At 47.7% G+C, this 14,493-nt stretch overlaps 1 protein-coding gene across 5 annotated transcripts in view; it reads left to right on the forward strand.

The window, feature by feature from the left end:
- The window catches only part of PHYKPL (5-phosphohydroxy-L-lysine phospho-lyase), a 26,237-nt gene continuing 11,744 nt past the window's right edge, over window positions 1-14,493 (forward strand). Inside the window, exons 1-9 of one of the 5 annotated variants that reach the window (XM_089905040.1) lie at window positions 1-109; window positions 819-968; window positions 1,175-1,293; window positions 2,448-2,607; window positions 5,882-5,956; window positions 6,727-6,814; window positions 6,892-7,008; window positions 8,553-8,635; window positions 8,890-9,115. In XM_089905040.1, the coding sequence (XP_089761166.1) occupies window positions 51-109; window positions 819-968; window positions 1,175-1,293; window positions 2,448-2,607; window positions 5,882-5,956; window positions 6,727-6,814; window positions 6,892-7,008; window positions 8,553-8,635; window positions 8,890-9,115 (1,077 nt within the window). In that variant the 5' untranslated portion in view covers window positions 1-50. Of the gene's footprint in view, window positions 110-818; window positions 969-1,174; window positions 1,294-2,447; window positions 2,608-3,023; window positions 4,690-5,881; window positions 5,957-6,726; window positions 7,009-8,552; window positions 8,636-8,889; window positions 9,116-14,493 lie in introns of those variants that run through there. The other 4 variants (XM_089905037.1, XM_089905038.1, XM_089905041.1 and 1 more) reach the window with 4 other exon arrangements.

Raw genomic sequence — 14,493 nt, forward strand, 5'->3', positions numbered from 1 at the left:
CCCACCCCCGACCTCCGCGCAGTGTCTCAGAGCGAGTGCTGGCGGGCGCCATGGCCACTGATCCGCGCGGGAAGGCCGCGACTCTGGCCCTGAGGAGGCGGCTACTCAGGTACCGAGACGGCGACGCGGTGGGGGGGGGGGGGGGGGGCCGCGCACAAGGCACGCACGTCCGGCGCGAGCCTACAGGCCCCAGCCCCCGCGGCCTCGCACGACCTATCCCTGTTTCGGCGCCTCTGGCCCCAGAGACCCCGCCGCGCGCAGCCTGTCTCGGCGGTCTTATCCCGCGCCTCCCCCGCAGCGTCTTATCCACCCCCGCAGCCGGGCTCCTGGGAGGACCTCGCCCAGTGGTGGCCCGCCCTCCGGACCTGGGCCCGGCTCGGGAGTGACCCAGGAAGGGGCTGAAAGTCCAGACGAAGGGTGGGGTGGGGTGTCGGCTCACAGGCAGCCTTAGAGAAAGTCTACCCTTGACCTGTGTCTGAGGGGCTGTCGGTGGGACGTGGGGCATGAGGCAGCCTTGGGCTAGAGCTTGGGGCTGGCCCCCACCAGGGCAGCAGGCTTGGAGGGCAAGGACTTGTTTAGGGCCGAGAGCCAGCCACCAAATGGTGGTGCCCTACTCACTCATCCCAGCAAAGAGACACTGCCTTAGGGACCCCGTGTGGGTCTGGAGCAGCCACCTTTCCCGGGACCCGAGCGACTCAATGGGCACATGTGGGAATGAATGAAGCCACATAGCCTTAAAATGACTTAAGAAACAATTTGTTTTTGTTTGTTGCGGTACGCGGGCCTCTCACTGTTGTGGCCTCTCCGTTGCGGAGCAGGCTCCGGACGCGCAGGCTCAGCGGCCATGGCTCACGGGCCCAGCTGCTCCGCGGCATGTGGGGTCTTCCCGGACCAGGGCTCAAACCCGTGTCCCCTGCATCGGCAGGCGGACTCTCAACCACTGCGCCACCAGGGAAGCCCAAGAAACAGTTTGTTTTAGCAACTTCTTACCCCATCCTTTTCTCCTTTCCAGCCACCTGTGGAGTGGGGGAGGGAGTGGAGGCAGGGACGCAACAACTTGCCCTTCAAGCTTTTGTCCTTTCCAGAAACTGGGAAAGGGTAGGGGGAGGCCTGTGATGGGTGGATTTCTCCCTTCCGGTCTTCAGACATGGCTGTCCATTCGTTGTCCCCACAGCAATTCCTGCAGACTCTTTTTTCCTGAGGATCCTATTAAGATTGTCCGGGGCCAAGGGCAATACATGTATGATGAACAGGGGGCAGAATACATCGATTGCATCAACAATGTGGCTCACGGTCAGTATCATACCTCAAGATGGGGCAGGAAAGCATGCCAACACTATGAACCTGGTCCAAGGGTGAACCTGAGGTTCAGAGAGGTACAGAGAACTCAGGTTCTGCTTAACCAGCATCCATGTGCAGAGGAGACCCGGTCTTTCTGGGGTAGCTGTAGAAGTTTCCAAGCAGTAGCTCTGCTAAATCAGCAGGAGTCAGAGACCTAAGTCTAAGGGTCCACTTCCACTTGGGACTGATAGTGAGCTCAGAGAACAGCAGTCAGCCCAGCCATGGCCAGCAACCCAACAGGACCCTGGCCGAGCCCTGGCAGTCATGGCAAGGCTTCAGCCCATGTGATCATCTCAGGTCCTGGACAAGGAAACTGAAGTAGGAATTCAGTTATCCAGATGAGGCCACCAGAGCTGGTGGAAGGAAAGGGAGTTCCAGACTGCCTGGGTTCATATCCCTGTCCTCCACTTGCTATCTTTGTGGCAAGTTTAGGCCTCTGTGCCTCAGTTTGCTCATCTGCAAAATGAACATGATAATACTTGGTATGCACCTCCAGATGTTTTGGGGGATTAAGTGGGTTAATTCATGTAACTTGCTTTGAGTGTGCCTGGCACTTGGTGAGCACCCAATCATCTTCATTCTCTTATCATAATCCTTGGCCATTGGCCATCATTACTTCCAGCCCCCCTGCCTGGTGAAGTCAAGCCACTGACGACACCCCTACCCCTTGTCCATCCCCCATATCCCACACCCCTGTCTTTGTTGAGCAGAAGGCCTCAAGAAGCTTCCTAAAGAGCACAGGTTTTCATATGTATATGTATAACTGATTCACTTTGTTATAAAGCAGAAACTAACACACCATTGTAAAGCAATTATACCCAATAAAGATGTTAAAAAAAAAAAAAAAAGAGCATAGGTTTTCGAGATCAGGTTTCTGCCAGAGAACTTTGCCTTCTGCCAGAATCTCAGGGACTCCTTTCTAGGTCTCCCTTTCCAGACTGGCACCTCTGTCTCACCCCCTCTGTCTTCAGACTCCCGTCTTTCCTCTGTACCTCTGCCTCTATAACTGCATCTCCTTTAGTTGGGTTCACAGATTGGGGCTGGGAGAGGCCCGGAGGGATTGGCTGAGTGAGGCCGGCTGTGTGATGGAGGTGGCCCTCTTGCAGTTGGGCACTGCCACCCTCTCGTGGTCCAAGCAGCACATGAACAGAACCAGGTGCTCAACACCAACAGCCGGTACCTGCACGACAACATCGTGGATTACGCACAGAGGCTGTCCGAGACCCTACCGGAGAAGCTCTGTGTATTTTATTTCCTGAATTCTGGGTAAGTGCACTGTGGCCAGCCCCCAGCAAAAGGATGAGACAACGATGGAGAGATTTGCTCACATGGCATTGTGGCATTTGCTCACGTCGGCATTGTGTAGCCGACGGAGTGTGGGGAGAGGCAGCCCTCAGTGGGCCAGGCACCCACGCTTCCTAGCGGCAGGCCCCACTGCTTCTCTGTCAGATCCACTTTCCTGTTCTCTTTGTAAGGAGTGCCATTACCTCTCTTCTAAGATCATTGTTGGGGCTTACCAAGGTAATATGTTCCTTTATTTCTGCTTTATGCATACACAGGCACAGTGCTGGGAGCTACAGCCAAAATCCCTGCTCTGTAAGGAACAGAAACATCAAAGATGCTTCAAAGAAATACAAAATTACAAAGAGGAATCACTGTCTGGAGGAAAACTACAGAGAATAATGAGGCATAGAAGCAGTGGGGTGACCTGGCCTGCTCTGAGAGGGTTGGGGAAGGCGTCCCTGAAGAAGTGATGTTAGGCTAAGAGCTGACTAGGGGATAGCTAGATGAGGAGGAAGGTAAGGTGCTGCCCGCTCCATTGGAAGTGTTCTTGTCAAGGTCACCACACGGAACAGCCTGTACAGAGGTCCTATGGCAGGAAGAATATTTGGCACCCCAGCGCACTTGAGCTGAAAGGCAGCCAGTGAGGGAGGGCAGAGGGTGGGAGCCTGGGGACACTGGGGAGGGAGGCAGAGCCCATCACCCAGGGCTTTATTGGTCAAGTGAGGAATCTGTGTATCCCAAGAGCATTGGGAAGCCATCAGAGGGTTTTAATCAGGTAAGTGGTGTCATCAGGACTGGAGGAAAGCAAGAATGGACACCATTAGGCACCAGTTTAGTGACCGGTGATAGGTTATGCTACACTGGGAGTAGCAGTGGAGGCAGAAATGGCAGATGATGGCGTGTACACAGAACCAGCCCAGTGTGCCTGGGAGAGAAAAGTACAGAGAATTATGAGGCATAGAAACAGTGGGGGGACCTGGTCTCTTTGCTGCCCTTGTCTTCCTGTTTCTCAGTAATATTGACAGAGTTACCACTCTCTCTGGAAATGCTTTCTGGTCTTGATTCCAGAACATTTCACGCTTCTTGTTTTCTGCCAGCTTCTGGCCACTCCCCCTGTCTCCTATGCCGATTCTTCCTACTCTATTCCTCAGGGCTGGTCCTCTCTGAGCCCTCTGCCTTCCTTACCTCATCCATTCCCGTGTATTACATATCATCCACATGCTGGTGACTCCCAACTTTGTATCTTTTTAAAATTTATTTATTTATTTGGCTGTGCCAGGAATTCGTTGCAGCACGCGGGATCTTCATTGCGGCGTGCAGGATCTTTAGTTGCGACATGTGAGATCTAGTTCCTTGACCAGAGATCGAACCCGGGCCCCCTGCATTGGGAGTGTGGAGTCTTAACCACTGGACCACCAGGGAAGTCCCCCAGATTTGTATCTTAAACCCAGATGTTTCCCATGTGTTCCAGCCTCAAGGTTCTAACTGCCCACTTGACTTTGGAACAGGTCTAACATCACCTGTCCAAAAGACATCAGGAGTTGATCGCCAGGTTTCCTTGGTGGCGCAGTGGTTAAGAATCCGCCTGCCAGTGCAGGGGACACGGCTTCTATCCCTGGTCCGGGAAGATCCCACATGCCGCAGAACAACTAAGCCCATGAGCCACAACTACTGAGCCTGTGCTCTAGAGCCCACGAGCCACAAATACTGAGCCCGTGTGCTGCAACTACTGAAGCCCGCATGCCTAGAGCCCATGCTCCACAACAAGAGAAGCCACCGCAATGAGAAGCCCTCGCACCACAACAGAGTAGCCCCCGCTTGCTGCAACTAGAGAAGGCCCGTGCGCAGCAACGAAGACCCAATGCAGCTAAAAATAAATAAATAAATTTATTTTTAAAAAAAAGAAAAGAAAAGAGTTGTCTTCGCTAACACCTGGTGTGGGACCACGGCACTGGCTCTCCCTGACATTCTCAGGCACCTACCCCAGACTTTCCCAAGAAGACCGGCCCTCCCTCACCCTATCTGTCCTGGCAAATGGCAGCACCGTCTGCGCCTCTGCTCAAGGTAGAAACGCACCCTCCTCCCAGTCCTGCATCAGGCTTGCCTCGTCTGTCTCCAGGTTGTCTCCTAACTCCATTCATCTCTCTCTGTCTGCGTGGTCACCACCTGCTCTCACCTTCGTGTCCTCCTTCTAGGTCTCCTCACTTGCACTTTAATTCCCTTCTACTCCATTATATACACAGAGAGGCTTCCTCCTCATATGGGAGCTGAATCATGTCCCTTCTTTGATTAAAACTTTTCAGTAGCTTCACATAGCACTGAGAAGAAAATCCAGGCTCCTTCTGCAGCCCTGCCTATCTCCCCACTTCCTCTCTCATGCTGCCCCTGGCCTCCCTTGTCTTCTTGTGGTTCCCTGAGCAATTTTCCTTCACAAGGTCTTTGTGTGTGCTGCTCACTCTGCCTAGAAACTTCACCCTCAGGACTCTACAGGTGTGGCCTTCGTCTGTTCTGGCTGCCGTAACAAAATACTGTAGACGTGGTGGCTTAAACAGAAATTTATTGTCCCACAGTTCTGGAAGTCAGAATCCAAGATCAAGTTGCTGGCAGATTTGGTTTCGTTGAGTCCTCTCTCCTTGGTTGCAGGTGGCCACCTTCTCACTGTCTTCACATGGCCTTTCTTTGGAGCATGCACACCCCCGGGTGTCTCTCTGTGTGTCCAAATGTCTTCTTACAAAGAGACCAGTTGTATTGGATTAAGGCCACCCAGATGGCCTCATTTTAACTTAATCACCTCTTTAAAGGGCCTGTCTCTAAATAAAATCACATTCTGAGATACTGGGAGTTAGGACTTCAACACATGAATTTGGGGAGACACGATTCATCCCATAACACCCCTTATCTAAGGTAGGGCCCCACCTGGTTCTCTCGGTACCCTGTGTCCATTGTAGCACTTACCAAATGATCATTCTGTCTTTGTTTATTGGCTTTCGTGACACATAGTAGAATGTAAGTTCCAGGAGGGCCAGAGCCTGCCTGTTTTACTTAACTATTTTCGCCCCCAGCTCCTAGCACATTGAAGGCATTTGATAAATGTTTACTGAATGAATAAGCGAATGACTAATGAATGGTGTCCTAAGAATCTTCTTGCTGCTGGAAGGGCTCTTCCTTCCCTCCAGGTTTCTCTGTAGAAAGCAGTTATCCTGGAGGGAAAGCCCTTGGATAGCTGTCCAAGCAGTATCCACTTTTTCTGTCGTAGGTCAGAAGCCAACGACCTGGCCCTGAGGCTGGCGCGCCAATACACAGGACACTGGGACGTGGTGGTATTAGATCAGTAAGTGCCATTTCCAGAAGTGTGGGCCTGCTGCTTATTGGGGATCAGTGAGGCTCTGATTTTGGGTGCCTTGGGCAGGAAAGATGAGGGGCCTGGGCCTGGAGAGGATCATGAGGACCTGGCCACAGAGACACCCCACACACACACACCAGGCGGCTCTTTCCCCCGGGTGTCTCTTCTGTGGTGGCAGCTTCTGGGGAGCAGAGAATGCTTTATAAGGTGGTGAGAGTTGGTCCCACATATTAGGTATTAAAACTGTTGTAGGGACTTCCCTGGTGGGCCAGTGGTTAGGACTCTGCACTGCCAATGCAGGGGGCGCGGGTTTGATCCCTGGTTGGGGAACTAAGATCCCACATGCCGTGTGGCACGGCCAAAAGATAAAAAAAATAAAATTAAAAAATGTTCCAACAGTAGCTCCCATTGTACTGAGTATCTGCTGTGCACAAGACCCAGGCCCAGGGTTAGAGCATTATCACATTTAAGGTTCATTACAACCATGAAGGAGAAACACCACCACCCCCAACTTTACAGGGGAGGGAACTGAGCCCAAAGATTTTAACGATTAGCCACCGTTACATAGCTAGTAAGTGGCCTTGGAGGAAGGCTTGCTGACTCCAAGGCCTGTGCTCGTTCCTGGCCCTAGGACTCAGGCTGTGTCTGAAAGGTTGGTCTTCCCTGAGTGTTTCCTGAGGTGAACAGACAGTTGTCAGGGCCAGGCCAGGAAGTACATGCCACCTGGGTCTGAGCCCACTCTCCCTTCTCCTTCCCAGTGCTTATCATGGTCACCTGAGCTCCCTGATCGACATCAGCCCCTACAAGTTCCGGGACCTGGATGGCCAGAAGGAGTGGGTCCACGTGGTATGCACTGCTCAAGTGGGCAACAGGCCGGTGCTTGCGCCTCAGCCTGGATGACATGGTGCTGTCACTCCCCACAGGCACCTCTCCCAGACACCTACCGGGGCCCCTACCGGGAGGACCACCCCAATCCAGCTGTGGCCTATGCCAGTGAGGTGAAACGTGTGGTCGGCAGCGCACAGGAGAAGGGCAGGAAGGTAACCACATCCACGCAGGTCTGGTCCAGCAAACAGCAAATGTTGCCAGCCCTGGACTGGATCTTGGGAACCCTGAGAGAAATTGGAACCAGGGCCTGCCCTTTGGGAGTCTAGTAGAGGGCATAAGTGCTCAGCAGAGTGTTTAGGTAGAGATATGTCCTGGGCGTTATTGGACTCCAGGGGCCCAAGCTGGACTGGGGTGTGTGTGATGGTGGGCCCGTGGAGGGGGTGCTGCCTGATTTTAGTAATATAAGGTGAGTAGGAGTTAGCCATTCAAGGTGGGGTCGGGGTAGACAAGGAAAGGCATCCTCAACAGAGCGGCGGCCTGTGCAGGAACCATGTGAGTATGGGGCCAGGCTGAGCCGGCAGGAGATGAACCTAGAGAAGCAGGCAGGACCATAGGCCCGTGGACTGCAAGTACCCCTTTAGCTGAGGGGCTAGAGGCCATGGGAGACATTTATAGAGTTTTAAGAGAGAAGGTAATAGGACCAGGGGATGCAGTTGAATGGGGCCAGTCTGAGGGCAGGTGACATGAAGAGGCCCTGTTGGCCCGAGTGAGCAATGGGGAGACCCACCCAGGGCAGCGTAGTAGAGATGGATTGTGGGGCAGAGACAGGAGAGATATGTCATACCCTGGAAGAGCAGCAGCCATGGCAGCAGTAGAAGGGAGGCAGCTGGCGATTGGTATTAGGGCTCTCTAGAAGGCTTTGCTGAAGGAGTGACAGCTGAACACAGGATATATAGCAAAGACAGGCCAGGAAGGTTGGCAGAGCCAGATCCAGGAAGCCTGGCCCATGCATTTCCGATGTTCTGCACCTACTTATATAAAACCAAAAAAGAGATTCCTGTGGTGGCAGCATGGGTGGGTGACCGGTTTCCCACCCCGCCAGTCCTTCCTTCATCCCAGCAGTAGCCTCTGAAGCAGCTCCAAGGCAGAACACAGTTTGGAAGTCATTGCTATAAGCAAAAGGGTCAGTGAAGGGTTTTAAACAGGACAGTGATGAGCTCAGTGTCTACACTGAGGCATCACCCTGGTGGCCAGTGGAGGATGGATTGGAAGAGGTGTCCAGTTAGAAGGCAGGAGGCCAAGGCAGAAACTGGCAGGTCTGCCAGGAGGCAGGAGTATCCAGCGGGGAGGGGAAGGAGTGGGTGCAACGATGTTACAGGGATAGAGTCAGAGGCTGTGCTGGCTGATAGATGAAGAAGGAGGCTGGATCAAGGATGGGGCCAGATTTCTGTCCTAGTTGGGAGGGATGGGACTCACCATATGGGAGAAGGGAAGGAACAGGCTTATGGGGGAGAAGTCTGGATTTCATCTGGAGCATGCTAAGTACAGGGGGTCTGGAGGCATCCAGGTGGTAAGAATTGGTTCAAGGCCTGAAAAAGCTATGTCACAGACCCTCAGGTGTGATGTGGAGCCCAAAGTGGGGGCACAGTGCGGACAGTAACTCATCATGTTTGGAGCCAGCACTGAGCCAGCATCAGCGGACGTGCTCAGCTTGCAGCTCAGCCCCTCCGCAGTGCCATTCCCTTCTCCTCCACAGATTGCAGCGTTCTTTGCTGAGTCTCTGCCCAGTGTGGGAGGGCAGATCATTCCTCCTGCTGGCTACTTCCCAGAAGTGGCAGGGTGAGTAGGTGGGAGAGGCTGCCTCAGGGTGGGGTTTGCCAGCCTTTGTTCCAAATTCCAACCTCAGCCTGGCAATTCCTGCCAGAATTGTCAGACAAAGCCCCTGAAGAAATAGTGGCTCCAAGAAGGCCAGCTATCTGCGTAAGGTCCCCACCTTACTGTTGGCAAAGCCAGGATTCAGAGTCCCAAGACCCAGCTTCTGGTCTCCTCCCTCTCACCACAGTCCCCCATCAGCCGTGTGTCCTCTGCCACAGGCACATCCGCAGGGCCGGAGGGGTCTTTGTTGCAGACGAGATTCAAGTGGGCTTTGGCCGAGTAGGCAAGCACTTCTGGGCCTTCCAGCTGCAGGGGGAAGACTTTGTCCCCGACATTGTCACCATGGGCAAGTCTATTGGCAATGGCCACCCTGTAGCCTGTGTGGCCACAACACATGCTGTGGCGAGGGCATTTGAAGCCACCGGCGTCGAGTACTTCAACACGGTGAGTGAAGGCTCCAGGGCCAGGAAGCACCATGGTGGCTTCTGTACAAACAAGGCCACTACTACTCACTAATTTTCTTGTAAATATAGTTGTTTTATCGTAAATATTACAGTAAATATAAATAGATATAACCCATATAAACAAAAGCTCGTTGGATTCCTCACAAGTTTTTGAGAGTGTAAGGGAATTCTAAGACCGAAAGTTTGAGAACCACTGCATTATCATTCAATTCTAGTTTTTTCAAATCTTTTTGTTAACTTCTGACTTACTGCCACTTATTCTTTTGATACTTATTCTGTAAAATGTGTTGAGGTGACCTGGTACGTGATTGTTCTACATGTCCTTGGGAAATTGTGGGTTCTCTAAATGTTGTTTGCCAGACTCCCTGAATGTCTCTTAGGTCACACTTGTTAATTGTGTTGTTTGAATCTTCTGTATTCTTACTGGATTTTTTTTTTCCTACTTAACCTATTAATAATTAAGAACTGTGTGTTTAAATCTCACACTATGATGAAAAATGATCAGTTTTTTTCTTGTAATACTGTTAATTTTTGCTTCATATATTGTGAGGCTGTTAAGTAATATATATATTACTTAATAATATTAAGTAGTATATATATATACTTTTGGGTTTTTTTGGCCGCGCTGCTTGGCTTACAGGATCTTAGTTCCCCGACCAGGGATTGAATCTGTGCCCTCGGCAATGAAAGCATGGAGTCCTAACCACTGGACTGCCAGGGAATTCGCAGTATATATGGTTTTTTTTTCTGTATGTTCATTGGGAATTGAATCTTTTTCTTGATTGAGGTATAATTGACATATAACATTATATTGATTTCAGGTGTACAACGTAATGATTCAGTACTTGTGTGTGTGTATGTATATATGTGTGTGTGTATATATATGTGTGTATGTATATATATATATATATATATATATATATATATATATGGTGATCACCACGATAATTCTAGTTAACATCCATCACCATACATGGTTACAATTTTTTTTTTCTTATGATGATGAGAACTTTTAAGATCTGTTAGCAGCTTTCAAGCATACAATACAGTATTATTAACTACAGTCACTATGCGGCCCTGGGACTTATTATTTTATTTTATACCTGAAAGTTTGTACCTTTCGACCCCCTTCACCCATTTTGCCCACCCCCACCTCTGGCAATCACCAATCTGTTCTCTGTATCTAAAAGTTCAGGGTTTTTTGGGTGTTTGGTTTTTGGTTTTCTTAGATTCCACATATAAGTGGAATCATATGGTATTTGTCTTCTCTGTCAGATTTATTTCACTTAGCATAATGCCCTCAAGTTATGAAAGCATCTTGTTGCAAATGGCAAGATTTCCTTCTTTTTTAGGGCTGAATTTTATATATATACATTCCATTCATCAATCAATAGACACATATCTTGGCTATTGTAAATAATTCTGCCATGACTGTAGGGGTGCAGATAGCTCTTTAAGATAGTATTTTCAGTTCCTTCAGATAAATATCCAAAGTGGAATTGCTGGATCACATGGTAGTTCTATTTTTAGTTTTCTGAGTAACTTCCACACTGTTTTCCATAGTGGCTGCACCAACGTACATTCCCACCAACAATGCACAAGGATTCCTTTTTCTCCACAACCTTGCCAGCACTTGTTATTTCTGGTCTTTTTGATAATAGCCATTCTAACAGGTGTGAGGTGACATCTCATTGTGGTTTTGATTTGCATTGCCCTGACGATTACTGGTGTTGAGCACCTTTTCGTGTACCTGTTAGCCATCTGTATGTCTTTGGAAAAATGTCTATTCAGATTTCTACCCAATTTTTAAAAATTTATTTATTTAATTTATTTATTTTTGGCTGTGTTGGGTCTTCGTTGCTGTGTGCCAGCTTTCTCTAGTTGCGGCGAGTGGGGCTTCAGTAGCTGTGGCACGTGGGTTCAGTACTTGTGGCTTGTGGGCTCTAGAGCACAGGCTCAGTAGTTGTGGCGCACGGGCTTAGTTGCTCCTTGGCATGTGGGATTTTCCTGGACCAGGGCTTGAACCCGTGTCCCCTGCATTGGCAGGCAGATTCTTAACCACTGCGCCACCAGGGAAGCCCCTCTACCCAATTTTTAATTGTATTGCTTGGTTTTTTTCTACTGAGTTACATGAATTCTTTATATATTTTGGATATTAGCTCCTTATCAGATACATGATTTGCAAATATTTTCTCCCAGTCAGTTGATTGCCTTTTCATTTTGTTGATGATTTGCTGTGCAAAGCTTTTTAGTTTTATGTAGTCCCACTTGTTTATTTTTGCTTTTGTTACCTTTGCTTTCAGTGTCAAATCCAAAAAATCATTGCCAAGACCAATGTCAAGGAGCTTACCGCCTATGTTTTCTTTAGGAGTTTTATGATTTCATGTCTTACATTCAAATCTTCAGTCCATTTTGAGTTAATTTTTTGTGTATGGTGTAAAATAGTGGTCCAGTTTCATTCTTTTGCATGTGGCTGTGCAGTTTCTCAAGAATTGAGTCTTTTATTATATGGAGTAATAGTTTCCATTCCTAATAATGTTTTTGGTCTTAAAGTTTATTTTATCTGATATTATAAAGCTAAGTCAGCTTTCTTTTGACTATCAATTACCCAATGTATTATTTTCCACCCTTCTATTCTCAACCTTGTGTGCTCATGCTTTAGGTGTATTTCTTTTAACCAGCATATATCTAGAATTTGGGTTTTTGCCCAAATCTGTTAATATTTGACTTCAAAGTAATGACTTTAAATTTAACGTAACTATTGATGTATTTAGGCCTGTTGCTAGCATCTTAATTTATAATTTTAGCTTACCATACTTTTCTGTGTCTTTTAATCCTTCCTATTTTATTTAAGTATCTGTATTACATGTATTTCATCCCAAATTCCTTTCAGTGGAAGCCTTTATGTTGCGAACCTTCTGAGGTCTTCTGTGCCTAAGGGTATTTGTGTCAGGCCCTCATATTTAACTATTTTAGCTAAAAATAGAATCTAGGTCCTAGTTACTGTAAAAGTATATTCCAGGGACTTCCCTGGCTGTCCAGTGGTTAAGACTCCACGCTTCCACTCCAGGGGGCACAGGTTCAATCCCTGGTCAGGGAACTAAGATTCTGCATGCCACGCAGCAGGCCTAAATAAATAAAGTCAGTGCTGATGGATTCATTTTTTTTTAAAAGTGTATTCCATTGTCACCTTGCATGCAGTGTTGCTGTTGAAAACGCTGAAATCACTGATTCTTTTTTAGTTGAGATATAATTCACATATTATAAAATTTACTCTTTCAAATACAAATTCAATGGTTTTTAATTCAAGTACAATTCAGTCTTTTATAGTATACTCACCAAGTTGTTCAGCCATTATTACTGTCTTAATTTTCATTGTTGTACATTTTCATCACCCCAAAAAGCAACTCCATACCCATTAGCAATCACTCCCCATTGCCTTTTCTCTACAAGTACTGGCAATCACTAACCTTCTTTCCGTCTCCATGGATTTGCCTGTTCTTGACATTTCACATAAATGCAGTCACACAATATGTGACCTTTTGTGTCTGGCTTCTATCACGTAGCATAATGTTTTCAAGGTTCATCCATGTTATAGCATGAATCAGTCTTTCATTCCTTTTTATGAATGATTAATGTTCCATTGTATGAGTATACCGCGTTTCATTTATCCATTCTTCAGCTGATGTTTTGGTTGTTTCCCCTCCTTGGTTATTATGAATAATGCTGCAGTTGACCATTCAGTGTAGATGTTTTTGTATGGAATGTGTTTTCAGTTCTTTTGAGCGTATGCCTTACCTATGAGTGGAGTTGCTGGGTCATATGGCAACTCTTAAGTTTAACTTTTTGAGGAATGACAAAGTTTTTCCAAGCAGCTATACCACTTTACATGCAACGTATGAGGGTTCCAATTTCTCCATATCCTCTCCAGCATTTATTTTCTCTCTTTTATTATAGCCATCCTAGTGAGTGTGAAGTGGTTTCTCGTTATGATTTGCATTTGCCTGATGGCTAGAGGTGCTGAGAATCTTCTCATGTGCTTATTGACCATATATATATATATATATATATATATATATACACACATACACACACATATGTATGTATATATATATGTATCCCATTATATATGACATATATTCCAAAGAATATATCCTTTGCAAATTTTTTAATTGGGTTACCTGTCTGTTTTTGCTGCGTTGTAAGCATTCTTTTTTTTTTTTTTTTTTTTTTTTTGCGGTACGCGGGCCTCCCACTGCTGTGGCCTCTCCCGTTGCGGAGCACAGGCGCCGGAGGCGCAGGTCCAGCGGCCATGGCTCACGGGCCCAGCCACTCCGCGGCATGTGGGATCTTCCCAGACCGGGGCACGAACCCGTGTCTCCTGCATCGGCAGGCAGAACACTCAACCACTGCGCCACCAGGGAAGCCCTGTAAGCGTTCTTTATGTATCCTAAATACTAGATTCTTACCAAATACATAAAATTTGTAAGTATTTTCTCCCATTATTTGAGGTGTCTTTTCACTTTTTCGATAGTATCCTTTGAAGCACAGAAGTTTTTAATTTTGATGAAGTCCAGTTTATTTTTTCTTTGGTTGCTTGTACTTTGGAGTCATAGCTAACAAACCATTGCCTAATCAACGGTCATAAAGATTTACACCTCTGTTTTCTTCCTAGAATTTTATAGTTTTTATTGTTATATTTAGGTATTGGATCCATTTTGAGCTAGTTTTTAAATATGGTATGAGGTGGGGTTACTTAACTTTGCATATAGATATCCAGTTGTCCCAACACCTTTTGCTGAAAAGACTGTTCTTTATTATATCTTATCCCATTGAATGGTCTTGGCACCCTTGTCAAGAATCAATCAACCAGGGCTCCCCTGGTGGTGCAGTGGTTAAGAATCCACCTGCCAATGCAGGGGACATGGGTTCAAGCCCTGGTCCGGGAAGATCCCACATGCCGCAGAGCAACTAAGCCCATGCGCCACAACTACTGAGCCTGCACTCTAGAGTCCACGAGCCACAACTACTGAAGCCCGTGTGCCACAACTACTGAAGCCCGCGCACCTAGAGCCTGTACTCTGCAACAAGAGAAGCCACCGCAATGAGAAGCCCGCGCACCGCAACAAAGAGTAGCCCCCGCTCTCAGCAACTAGAGAAAATCCGTGTGCAGCAGCGAAGACCCAATGCAGCCAAAAATTAAATAACTGAATTTAAAAAAAAATCAATCAACCATAAATGCATGATTTTTTTTTTTTTTTTTTTTGGCTGCATTGGGTCTTAGTTGCAGCACACGGGATCTTTGTTGTGGCATGCAGGATCTTTCGTTGCAGCACACAGTCTCAGTAGTTGCGGTGC

This window comes from Delphinapterus leucas, unplaced genomic scaffold, assembly GCF_059928025.1.
Source record: "Delphinapterus leucas isolate spDelLeu-1000000601 "Yukka" unplaced genomic scaffold, BTC_Dleu_Yukka2 spDelLeu_asBTCV2_sq25, whole genome shotgun sequence".
Lineage (NCBI taxonomy): Eukaryota > Metazoa > Chordata > Mammalia > Artiodactyla > Monodontidae > Delphinapterus > Delphinapterus leucas.